Source organism: Pseudochaenichthys georgianus, chromosome 9 (genome assembly GCF_902827115.2).
Source record: "Pseudochaenichthys georgianus chromosome 9, fPseGeo1.2, whole genome shotgun sequence".
NCBI classification, from domain to species: Eukaryota; Metazoa; Chordata; class Actinopteri; order Perciformes; family Channichthyidae; genus Pseudochaenichthys; species Pseudochaenichthys georgianus.
In genome coordinates this window covers 43,613,404-43,626,590 of record NC_047511.1, presented here as the reverse complement: position 1 = coordinate 43,626,590, position 13,187 = coordinate 43,613,404, and the positions used below count along the sequence as shown (strand labels likewise).

General features: G+C 45.6%; 1 protein-coding gene across 1 annotated transcript in view; it reads left to right on the top strand.

Moving 5' to 3' along the window:
* fbrsl1 (fibrosin-like 1) overlaps positions 1 to 13,187 on the top strand; it is a 430,120-nt gene that overhangs the window by 234,359 nt on the left and 182,574 nt on the right. Inside the window, exon 4 of the mRNA XM_034091346.2 lies at positions 1,675 to 1,710. Within this exon, the coding sequence (XP_033947237.1) occupies positions 1,675 to 1,710 (36 nt within the window). The remainder of the gene's footprint in view (positions 1 to 1,674; positions 1,711 to 13,187) is intronic.

The following is a 13,187-nucleotide window of genomic DNA, read 5'->3' as shown; positions in this document are numbered from 1 at the left end:
AGGAAAAATAAATGGTTTTTTTTGTTTAAGAAGGTGGTTTAAGCGATGGCAGCGTTCATAGCATCTTTGTTATTTTCATTGACTGAAAGTTGACGATCATGCAGGGCGTCCGCGGGGTCTTAAAAAGTATTAAAAGTTAATAAATTAATTTAGCGAAAATTAAGGCTATTAAAAAATATTAAACAGGATTTTCCAAAGTATTACATTCTGTAGCTTGTCTTCAATAAGTATATAAATGGTCCAAAGAGGTTGTATTCCACAGTGTGCCTGAATGTAATCATGGCGTAGGTGTGTAGTGTGATTCTGTGTAGTTTATTGATGGCATCCCGTTGGGTTTGACGTCATCTGAACAGGACATCGCGCGCTCACTGCTTGATAGCGCGAAGCTCCGTTCACGCCGGTTGCTAAGCAACATCGTTATGGGGAAATGCAAGTCTGCGTCCAAATGGTTGGAAGATAAGGAGGAAGGACAATCAATACTGTATATAGTCAATGTGAGGTAGAGTGTGTCGCCAAGGTAACCGGTTAGAACTCAAAGTGGCGATGAGGTCTTAACATGTGTGGAAAGGGTCTTAAAAGGTCTGACTTCAGGATTCCTGCGTAGACCCTGTCATGTGACATCGAAGGGCCATTACAAATGAGTTAGGGGGTTATTGTGAGACTAGTATGTTTTGCGCCATAGACCAAAGTAGCTTATATGTAAAGATGTGAGCTTGGGTCGCTAAATCATGTTTTAAGCACTGCAAATGCACCTTACACTTTGCTTTAAATGCATTTATAGAGCACCAATGACAATTTTTCACAATTTTCACTATCATTGTACCAAATAGTTCAGGTTTTACACGGTGTATTTCTTTGAGGACTCAATTCTTTCACACACAGTGACGTCACGAGCTACCCACAATGCAACACGCGCCATATATATATATATAAATACGCCATTTTCCTGGAGGTGCAAATATCCTGGAAGTGCAGATATAAACAGCTAGCTAACGTAGCCAGGCAGAGTTATTTTTTCTGAATTAACGACCGAAGAAATCGCTGCATGTCTTCGGATTACATCTCTGGACTTGAGGGGTGTGCTTAGGTCGTTACCAGCGTGAACTAGAGCTGTGTGGGTGGTGGGATTGCCCATACAGACTGATGCAGATGTATGGGAAAACCACAGTGGCCTTCGTCGATTTTGGCTGCATCTACGTCTATCTTCTGGAAACACCAGGTGAATACCCCACTTGGCACAATAATATTATCATGCCATACCATATGTGGTATTTTAGAGTTGACTAGATATTGATTAAGGCACTAGACTATGATATTCAGTACAGGAAGCTTAGCAACACCTAGACGGTGTACGGCTGCTTGCACCTCGCGTAAAACGGCGGATACCGGAAGTACGGTGTCGCCCTCGGCCCAATACCCGTATGTGTGTGTGTGAAAGAATAAAGTCCCCCACAGGACGTGAGTGATTGCTTTTCAGATCGGGAGCTGCTCAGCTACCCCCATGGCTGAGGCCAGAGTGTGCGGGAGTGATGTGTGCAGGCGTGGGGTACATGGCGGGGCGGGTAAAAGGTTAACGTGAATATTGATATTAAAGCGGCGCTGCTTCATCATGTCTGTGTCAGCGAGTGAAACGCTCCTTAAAGGTCATCCCTGTTCTCCTCTCTCTCCCCACAGAGCTCCCCTCACTCGCTGTCAGGCCGCGGCTACTCGGTAAGTGGCATTTTCATGCTTCATGGCTTTACGGCAGAATTACAATCTCCAACGACCCGCTTTATGGCCCCGGCGCTCGACATTTTAATTATGTTAAATAGAGTAATGGAGAAATCATGATATTAGGAACATTAATTCTGGCTGACTGATTAAATTGCGGGAAGGTGTCCTGCGCTACCTTGGCGAAAAAAGATCCTCGTTGTATTGGCATTAATCAACGCTGTCCGCCGGTGCTGCAGTTTGGCTGTCAGAGTGTTATGTCTTCCTCCAGTGACTGTCAATGGAGGAGCCTTCTGCTCATATACGACAATATGCCTGAAAGCCTCTTTACGGCTAAGCAATCAAAACAATGCCTCAGCGTCTACATTTACAACGTTAGCAGGATCCGTAGCGGTTAAACATGTCTAATGATGTGTCTGAAACAGCTAGTGAGTCAGGAACATGTGTTCTTCAAGGGAAAAGTGCCCGCGACGAATATTTAGTGATGTCTTGGAAAACGTCAGCCCAATCCTTTCAAACTATTTTTATCCGTTGATAGCATCTGTTGCCTTGCCCCGGTGCTTCTTCCACACCGCAAATTTGGGCTCCACCCCTCCCATTGTTTCGAAGATGTGTCTCGTCTCTGGGTAATAGCGACAGCAGTCGTCCTTTGCTTAAAGGGGAACTAATAAGAGGAACATTCTTTAAAGTGTGCTACTTTTAGCTGATGAGTGGCATATGGCAGTTCTTATTGCAGCTTGGAAGCAATCATCCCGACAAACATAACAACTATAAATGGTTTGTCATCGTTAATCTGCCTCAAAGGACCGCAGATAAAGCGCCGAACAAAGCTTCACTTCAGAAGACCTTGATCTCTGCGCTATCTTATTTTCTTTTACATTTTGTTTTAATAGAACATGTCACATTCCTATTCCCCGGCGGCCGCATACTCACAGATGGATGAAAACAAACAAGACCTCCCAAAAAAAGCTCTGGAAGCCCTTTGGCTCGAGCTGTCAGTTTGAGTCGGCAGGGAGCGAGGCCTTCTCTTCGTCCGAGCGAGGAAGGAAGGAGTCAGAGGGCGGACATGGAGGTGGAGGGGGCTTGGTGTTGCGGGGTCGTCGGTATAGTGTGCAAGCAGAGGAAAGTCCAGGATTCGAGGGGCAGGAAGTTGTTCCCGGGCGATGCGATGGCGCTATCTGCCGCCTGCGGGCTCCTCCTGGTGCTGAGCTCTGGCTCTCAATCTGCTCGGCTGCAGAACGCTTGATTTCCGGGGGTCTTTCCTTATCTGTAAGTGCTTCAGGCTTTACAGTGTGATGGTTTCAGAGGGGGGTTGTGGGTAGAAGGGGCTCCAGGGATCAGCGGGGCAGAGGCTGAGTAGGTATGGGAGGAGGAGGCCAGCGTTATGGCTTCAGGAAGAGGTTATGGATGTGGGTGGAGGGCTGTGTGTGATGTGGGAAGGGTCAAAAGGGCAGGGACAGCCATAGGAAGTCCCATCGGCCCCCAATAGTACGACCACAGCCTTCTTCTGATTGGCCCCTAGCACTGATCGCCATCGCTCTGAACTCAAGTCGTCGGATGGGGGCTGGCTATCTGTCACTATGAAGCAAGACATTTAAAACGTTAATATCTCCTGACAGTTTGTTTTCCACATCTATGGGAGATGACGCCTCCTTCTTGTTTATGCTTCCTTATGTCTCCCTTCCTATGTAGCCTGCCAGGCTCGAATGGCCTCGTTTGATTGGTGTACACCACAATGTAAAGGAAATCTCCGGGCTTTACTGTCAGACTCACGAGAAAGGGAAATTGGAGTGTTTGGAAACAGAAAATACTTTTATACTGCAGCATCATTATTTGGCAGAATGCATTGTCTGCTGGTTTCATTCATTCAATGCTGCAAACATGACATGACCCTCCTCAGGCCTTTGTTCTCGGTCTCCACTTATTTTCTAAAATACTGATAAAATATTCTGCAGGCTGGTGCAAATATATCAAACCAAGCTATTCATTGCGGATTTTAAATGTCGTAATGTCCATATTTGAATGTTTTGAGGGTATTTTACCTTAGATTCAAATAAGTCAAAGAAATAACTAGATCAATACAAATACTGGCCATTGATGTGTTTTATACAGTTCCCTCAGTCACATGCACATACACCTAACACACTACAGCAGGGGTCTCCAACCTTTCTTCGTCTGAGAGCTACTTTGAAAGAATGAAAGTGGCCAAGAGCTACTTGCATCACATCGCTTACATGTATTCACATAGCCCTCATCAGTTGAATTAAGCTATGCTTTTGTACACGTGTGAAATTGCAATACCTAAAGCTTATCACAATCTTAACTTCACATCAAGGTCCAAGAAAACGACAATTCCTCACATATCATTATGGCCCTCATAGTAATCACCGAACATTCATACATGTCCTTAATCGCCACCTGACAAGCATCTCACTCGTTTGTACAGTCAGTGAGATGACTGGCGCTGCATGGAGTCCACCATACAGGTGTGTGGAGTGTACCCACTTAGGTTCACTCTAATAGAGTCCTTTAAATGTTCAGTCAGCCTGGTTCTGTATTTAGATATCATTCATGTCAGAAAAAGCTGCTTCGCAAAGGTCTGTAGAGCCAAATAAAGCAGGCTTGTTCAGTGCTGCTTGGTGAATGTTCTTAAAGTTTTCTGGGTCTACACGGCTCCAGAAATGTTGTGAGTTTTGCTGAGACTTAAGCTGAACATGATTTTGGAGATTTATAACTCCATCTCCACAGACACTGAACAGTTCAGCCATCTTTTTCTTCTTCTTCTTCGTCTTGACATTAAATTATAAACCATAATGAAGTATAGGTCTAGCCTCCCTACATCTGTGTGTGAAATTGTTCCATCCTCAAAAACCAAAAACTAATACTTCTGCAGTCTAGCTGCAGCTTCTAGCTACGGTCTGCTGTTAAAAAAGGGAGTATTTACAACAGCATTATAAAAACAAAAATAGTGTGGGTGCTCACTTACATTCTCTGTCTTACTGTTACACAAATCCAATGAATGTATGAGATTAAGTTAGCGTCATCATCTCAATCAGTGATTAAGTGAATAATAACGTTTCTATCGGGTCACGATCAGCCATGATCTTCAGGGAGGGGGCGGGGCTTGGAGGAACGGAGGAGACGGTGATCGCGTCAGCTTTCCTCCTGCCTTCACAAACTTTACACAAGTATTTATCAACTGAAAATAGCAAGAGGACATTCATACTCTGCGATCCGAGACTTGATTAAATCCACCAACAACCTGACATGATGATAACGAGTGTTTTTCAAAAAACACTAATCCCTCCCTGTGTGTCTGAGCCGCAGCGACGCGGCCTGATTCAGAGCGGGTCATTCTGCTGGTGGTTCTGACTGGTGCCGCTGGAGAAAGCAGACTGCTCCATGTGTGGTGTCGCTGTGCCGCTGTCACGTCTGTTCCTTGATCTCTGCGTCACCGACCAATTTGATATTCGTGTGACAGAAAATATTCTAAAATAAGAAACCGTTATTGTCCAGCCGCGGCCGAAAAATCAAGAAGCAACCTTACTACGCTATAATCGATAATTGTGCGGCGAGCTACTGAAAAGCTGCCCGCGAGCTACCGTGTTGAGAGCCCTGCACGACAGGAAAGAGAAAATCCAAAAAGCACAATAGGCCCCCTTTAGCATGGTTATCTACATGTATGGCAAACATACAGTAATAGTTAAAGTGTTCATGTATAATTCACTTTTCATGTATCTCTCTGACTCAAAAGGGCAACACATCTAAGATTTCTTAAACCGAGTATACATGTAGCTACTTATATGTGCAATTACACAACAAATACATAATGAACCGCATCATACCAGAAGTGGTTGGCAGTCATTTTCTGTTATCTAAATGAGTTAAATTGAATGCAATTACAACAAAGGTTGTTCCTATGGTAGGAACATAACAAACATATACCTTACATATATGTGTCTAAAAAAACTGACTGGTGGATAACAAACCTTAACTTATAGAGCACGATGTGTGTATCCAGGTGTTGACATTTCTAGATGTGAAGTTCCCCCCTCCACACACACACACACACACACACACACACACACACACACACACACACACACACACACACACACACACACACACACACACACACACACACACACACACACACACACACACACACACACACACACACACACACACACACACACACACACCCTTCATCCCCCGTTCAGGGGTGAGGGCTTATCTCTGGCTCGTTGAGTCCAGCAGCGATATGTAGCAGCAGGACTGAGACTCACTATCTCTGGGAGGAAGACTGGATATGGAATTGTTTATCAGGCCGACTCTCTGCTGTCCGCTTTGTGCCGGCTTCATTACAGCCGGGGCTATGTTTGGGAGACAATATCTCTGCCTTGTTTCCTGCTCTGCTACCTGCTTGTTGTTGCACTGGAGATTGGCCCGGGCTCTGGCGATTTATCACCCTCTCTCAGGGCTCCTTGATAAAGAACCCAACATCCCCCCTCTGCGCCTGGGAGATACGGGGCAGCAAGAGACGGGGAAATGTCAAAGAATCTCAGCGAAACTATCTGCCCAGCCTGCCGCTGCCCCTGGGCTGCGTAGTGTATGCAGGAGGAGGCGTTTCGGCTAAGCGACAAGACAACACACCTCCCTTTCCTTTCAGATGAAGTGATTGTGCCTCCGTCTACCCCCCATCTTCGAAAACCACCCAAGGCCAGCTCATGTTTTCACGCACGATAAAAGCATGGAGCTTTGTCTGTGACGGTATAATCTGACTAGTCTGTTTTGGGGAGGCTTTATCTCTGTGATGTCAGGGAGCTAAACCTCAGCCGGGTTGTTTGAGACACACCCGCTCTTCCTTTCCACCCCCACTGCTCGCGCTGTCATAATCATATTTAACGGTAAATGCGTCTCCACTCCAAACGGAGCGGTCTCAGAGTCATTTGTGCATTCTTAAACAGCCTTTCTTAAATTGATTTGACATTCACGACCTCCACATCGTGGCGAGTACACTCCCCTGTCTGAGTGACGAGGCTTTTTACAAGATCTCTATCGAATACGAGGATTATGTCACTTAATTATAATAGAAGCCATTAAGAGCTTCATGCTTTGTTAAACAAAACGACACAGATTCACTGGATTAAATGCTAAACACAGCGATCGGGAGGAAATTATATCTTAAGCTTGGAATTCATTTTGCAGCAAGGTTTTATTTTTGGTCACAACCACATTGTTAGCATACAGAGCTAGTATGCTCAATTTGAGGTGTATATCAGTATGTAGCGTCTCTACTTTAAAGAGTCCTCTCCTGCTGATGTTCAGGTGTATATCAGTATGTCGTGTCTCTACTTTAAAGAGTCCTCTCCTGCTGATGTTCAGGTGTATATCAGTATGTAGCGTCTCTACTTTAAAGAGTCCTCTCCTGCTGATGTTCAGGTGTATATCAGTATGTAGTGTCTCTACTTTAAAGAGTCCTCTCCTGCTGATGTTCAGGTGTATATCAATATTTAGTGGCTCTACTTTAAAGAGTCCTCTCCTGTTGATGTTCAGGTGTATATCAGTATGTCGTGTCTCTACTTTAAAGAGTCCTCTCCTGCTGATGTTCAGGTGTATATCAGTATGTAGTGTCTCTACTTTAAAGAGTCCTCTCCTGCTGATGTTCAGGTGTATATCAGTATGTAGTGTCTCTACTTTAAAGAGTCCTCTCCTGCTGATGTTCAGGTGTATATCAGTCTGTAGTGTCTCTACTTTAAAGAGTCCTCTCCTGCTGATGTTCAGGTGTATATCAGTATGTAGCGTCTCTACTTTAAAGAGTCCTCTCCTGCTGATGTTCAGGTGTATATCAGTATGTAGTGTCTCTACTTTAAAGAGTCCTCTCCTGTTGATGTTCAGGTGTATATCAGTATGTCGTGTCTCTACTTTAAAGAGTCCTCTCCTGCTGATGTTCAGGTGTATATCAGTATGTAGTGTCTCTACTTTAAAGAGTCCTCTCCTGTTGATGTTCAGGTGTATATCAGTATGTAGTGTCTCTACTTTAAAGAGTCCTCTCCTGCTGATGTTCAGGTGTATATCAGTATGTAGTATCTCTACTTTAAAGAGTCCTCTCCTGCTGATGTTCAGGTGTATACCAGTATGTAGTGTCTCTACTTTAAAGAGTCCTCTCCTGCTGATGTTCAGGTGTATATCAGTATGTAGTGTCTCTACTTTAAAGAGTCCTCTCCTGCTGATGTTCAGGTGTATACCAGTATGTAGTGTCTCTACTTTAAAGAGTCCTCTCCTGCTGATGTTCAGGTGTATATCAGTATGTAGTGTCTCTACATGTCTCCATGCTTTAATGTTCAAAAGGCTCTTTATTCTTCTCATACTGCCTGTGCTGCAGCACCTCTTTTCACCCTCTGTCTGAAACCAGAGCCCAGTCTGTTCTGATTGGTTAGCTTGCCGGCTCTGTTGTGATTGGTCAACCGCTTAGAGATGTCCCGCCCCTCATCACGTACAATATGTTGCAGCGCTAGCCAATAGAAGCGTGAGTTTTACATATGATGTCATTATGTTCCTGGAGTAAACAAAGGAGGGGAACACATGGATGTTCTTTGCAGACCTTTTGCACAAAAACCTAAATAACACAAAACCCATACAAACAGAAAGCCATGGCTTCTCCCCCCCCCCCAGTAAGGTATATAAACCGCCTCTTTGTGAGTGTCTCTGTATAGCACTCTGCTCACTCTTCAGGGTGTGCAGGTGTCTTCATCCCAGTATCTCTGCACATGGTGGAAATTAGTGAAGAGAGCCGAGCGCCCAGCAGGAGAGGGTTGGGGCCTTGACATTGTCCTGGTGCCTGTCAGGGGCCTCTCTATGGGGGCTGAAGAACCTATTTGTTTATCCCCGTGTGCGGTCCGGCTTCAGATCCCGGGCCCCGCTGCTCACCGCACACCAGGGATCTGGGCTGTTGCCGCTAGCAACATATAAAAATTGCTGTTAACCACAGCAGGGCCCACAACACATCAATCAACGGTTCTGCAGATAAAGGCTTCAGGCTTCTGGGGCCCCGGCTGAATGGCACGGTGGAAAATCCTTTTCCAGTGGCTGAGCACACACAGCTCCGATAGTGAAGGGCCCGCCATCATTCAGGGAGAAGGAGGAGAGACTTCAGTTCAGCCGTGTATTGTTCTAATGGAGACGCATTAGAACGGCAGCGGCACAAAGAGGGCTCTGGGGGAGGTCATTTGAATAAAAAGGGGACACTGGGAATTAGTGTTGACCGGGGCCTCGGAGAAAAAGCAGCCCCAGCATAGTTCAGTTGTTCTAAATGAACTCTTAATGGCTTTTGCCACTTGGCGCAGCTCTTAAGGTTGCTTAAGAGCTGCGGCGTTCAGCCTCGCCGCGGTCCACAGACCCCGTTCGTTAGCGCCAAATTGAGATCAACGATTGGAAAGAGCCGGCAGCGAGGCGACTTCAACGGTTCGTTCTCACCATTTTTTTCAATCTAGTTCCTCCATCCTATAAAGCAAACGTACGGTGATGGCTTTGCTGGCTGGTAATGAAAAAGAACAATACTGATCTTTTCTAATATTAAATCCAGTTAATGTATTCCCAGACGAAGCCCGATGCTATCACACATGTTGGAGTTCTCCTCCAACGCGGGCTCTCGTGGGCAGAAGCATTAGTCGTATCCCCCGAAGCCCAGCCTTGATTACCATCAGTCTTAGTTTGTCCTGGATGCACTGTGGCGTCCCCTAACTCACATTTGCCCCACTTTAAACAAATAGCCCTATAATGCAACAATCAAACAATGCTCGGAGGCTTTGTTTACTGCAGGCTTTCTCCCCATTAAGTTTCATGGACACTGTAGACAAATAAAGTGGTAATTCCACTTTATCATATGTTACATATACCACAATCAAGCCGCAATTACATGCCCCTTCCATTTGTAAGAGCTCCCAACGCCGACGTGGATGTTTTAATGAGGGCTGTAATGAACGCTCAGGGTGTTTGGCAAGTCTCCGAGATGTTGCCGGGGCTTTTATGGCTCCCCATTATAACGTACAATTTGCATCAGCAAATTACAATGCTCCATATCATTATCCCGCACCAGGCCCGATCATAAATTAAAGCTCCAATTACAAACATCTATCCGGGTGCGGGGAATGGATGTGATGGCAGCCCACCAGAAGCAGGCAGGAGGGAGCTGAGCCTCCTGCGGATCGTGGGACGAGACTTCCACGGAGGTGTGATATCCTCGTGAACCCGTCCTTATGGGGAATCCGTGGCTCCAAAAGAAATAAAGCGTTTTTTTTGGGGGGGGGGGGGGGGGACGACGACGTCTGCTCGTTGTGTTTTGGCAGTTCCATATGTCATATCTCACGGCGCGCTGCACAGTGAACTTTTTGAATCGCCTTCCTTCTGCTGAACATGACACCCACTGATTCCCGCGGCTGACTGTTTCACACTCCTCATTCAGAACTATGTAAGCCTGTCCGTTCAGCTGTGCCGAGAGAAAGGGTCTCGTCCAATCTCCCTTTGTCTGACTCCCTCTCTCCCTCTCTCATTCGACTTGATTACACACTGGAGGGAACACAATAAATAATAGAGATGTATCACGCTGCCGCTTATTAATTCAGTGCCACAAGTGTAACATTAGTCTGTGGCATTCGAAGAAGCAGGCTTTGCAGCGTTGCCGATGTCCCTCAAGGAATTCAGAGGAAGCCATTTTAGTGCGGGCTTTGAGAAGAGAAGAACTTCCCCCAACACATGTCTCGGTTGTTCTTTCCTCTTTCTTCTTCACAGCACACCTCCGTTGCTCTGATGTGCAGATGCCCCGTCTCTCCTCTCAGTTGTGGCAGGGGAACACACATCGGCGCACCTGTGATAGCAGCCTGTAATCCGCGACCTGTGACCAAATCTCGAACCGAGAGGTAGAACAAAAGGCGTACGCCAGCAGAACGCTTCAGGCGCCAGGCAGAACCTCTACTGATGAGACAAAAGGCCTCCGGGTCCCTCGCAAACCCACACGAGCTCCCCTACGCCCAGCAAGCCTGAAGTTAAGAGGAGCCACAGGCAGGCCCGTTTCTAGCTAAAGTGTTCCTCTCTCATGGCCTCCGTAGTAGACGAAACTCGAAACGCTTTTTTCAGCCACAGATTCTGCCGGTTTGTCATCCATTACATCCACCTCCCACCGCACCTTCCGGGTACTGAAAACCTCCTCGTGCAGCCTGCGTCAGATGATGTTTAATTCATTTTTTGTTTTGCATTTTAACCTTGCATATCCGTGGGATCAAACGCATCCTTCGTGTGTGCTTTCTGGCTGCAGAGCCGGAGCACAGAGGACGACTGTGCGAGAGGTCATGAGATGAAGAGACTCACCCTCTGGCAATTATTCCTGCTATCTTCAATATGTCTATGAATGCATTAGGGTTAAGCTCCCGCCCGCCTCTCCAACTCTCCCCGCATAAGTACCTTTTTCCAAAAACCTGCAGAAAAAAGTTGTACTAAGTAGGTCATGTACTGCCACTCGTCTCCTAATCACTCAACGGAGAGAACACGATTCCCCTCCGTCGGAGCCCTGAGCCTCGCTCCTGGGATTCCAGCGAGCAACATACACTCGTTTGATTCTCTGGCATGTGTTTCCCCCCGTATCCTTTCTCTCTTTACCTTGTATCTGACAGTACAGAAGCAACCACACACACACACACACACACGCCCCTCCTGCCCCCCCGTCTCTCGCGGTGGAGAAGGTGTCTGCCTGTAACAGCAGGTAAGGTATAAGATTACAGGAGAAGCAGGGGCAATTATACCTCCAGCTGACGTCGGTGTGTTTATGAGGAGAGTTGCTGCTAATGACAGTGGTGTGGTTCCTCCAGAGGCCAGAGCGCGGCTAGGGAGGCCTGCTGTTTGCGTCAGCCTCGTTTCCTGCTTTGTCGTTGTAGATATATGGTGTTGTCCTCCGCCTATCACGTTGTTCTTCTTTCTCTTTGTGCCTCGCCGACACTCAGCATTTAGACGGTGGTTGCGTTGCCGAGAATTTTTTTTGCATGATGGTTAACACCTGTACACACACACACACACACAGTTACACACACAGGCCGATGTGCGACTGCAGGTCTGTCGCCGGGGTTTTGCAGCGTTGCCACTTCCCCCCTACATGGCCTCGCACGCGGCAGGCGGTTGGAGAGGAGTCTGTGTTTAGATAAAGGCGCTTTAGCGAGATCGGATGAGGTGTTCCGTGTGGAGCCGTTCCTGGATCACAGCTGGAGTCCTGGACACAGGGGAAGTACCAGAGTCAGACGTATTTTAAACACTACAACCATATTGCTACGGACATGCAAATCAATTCATATTAAAGTGAAGGCAAAACTGGAAGAAAGTAGTTTGTCATATTTAAATGTAAAAGCAACATGTTTTGTTCTACAATGAAGCGTTACCGTGGTTTCAGAGTAGAATTATCTCTACTAGTCAGTGGAGTCATCAACAATGGTTTTGGAGCTACTATTGTAAGCTAAAATAGTAACATAATGTTGCTTTAAGACTTAAATTCACGCGACTGAATATGCAACAACTAGTAACAACACGTTATTTACAATAATAATATTTGAATAATCATGATGATTAAAACACTAGTAGTTTGGGGTGGATAAAACCAACATATGCGTGGTGTTGTCAAAAGGAAAATGCATGACAAACTTAATAATAACCTTTCGCCTTCGTTTTTTATGATATATATATATTGCCTTAAAGTCCGACAATTGTACATATTTACGTTAAGGCGTAGCTTTAATGTGTGGCGCAGTGGGTTGTGCGTTGGATCAGGGGGTCATAGGTTCAAACCCCACTGCCGTCAGCATGTCGTTGACACTTCACCCCAAATTGCTATCATTGAGTATGTAAGTCGCTTTGGATAAAAGTGTCTAACAAGTATGTGATGTAAGGATATCCAGTATTCTTCTTCCTTTGCTGTTCAGCCCTTCCTCACAGTTGTGATTTGCCATGTTTGACCACACTATAAATCCTCACCTCCATCTCTGTGCCAGACGGTGCTGAGCCTCTGTCTGTCTTCTATCCCCTCTGAGGACAGACGTTGGACTGCTTTACAGAAATCGTACACATAGTGTTGATGATGAATATGTATACATTAAATCTGTAGTTGTTGTTATTCCCTCCTTTGTATACCTGCGACTAGTCTAGTAGGAGTTATTGTGTAGATATCCTGGTTTGTTGTTATAGTTAGTTCTGGCGAGAAACACACATTAAGGACACAACATATGATGAGATGACAATACCAACAAAATAAATAAAAAATACACAAATAAAAATTATAATAATAATAAAAAACGTATAATACAAATTATAAAATTATAATAATAATAAAAGCTGATTTAGTTGAATGTCCTGTTGAGACGGTTTGCGGCAGTACATTCTTTCCAGAGGAAGTTGGCTCCACTGTATTTTTGTAGTATCCTTATTAAGCTTTAAAACAG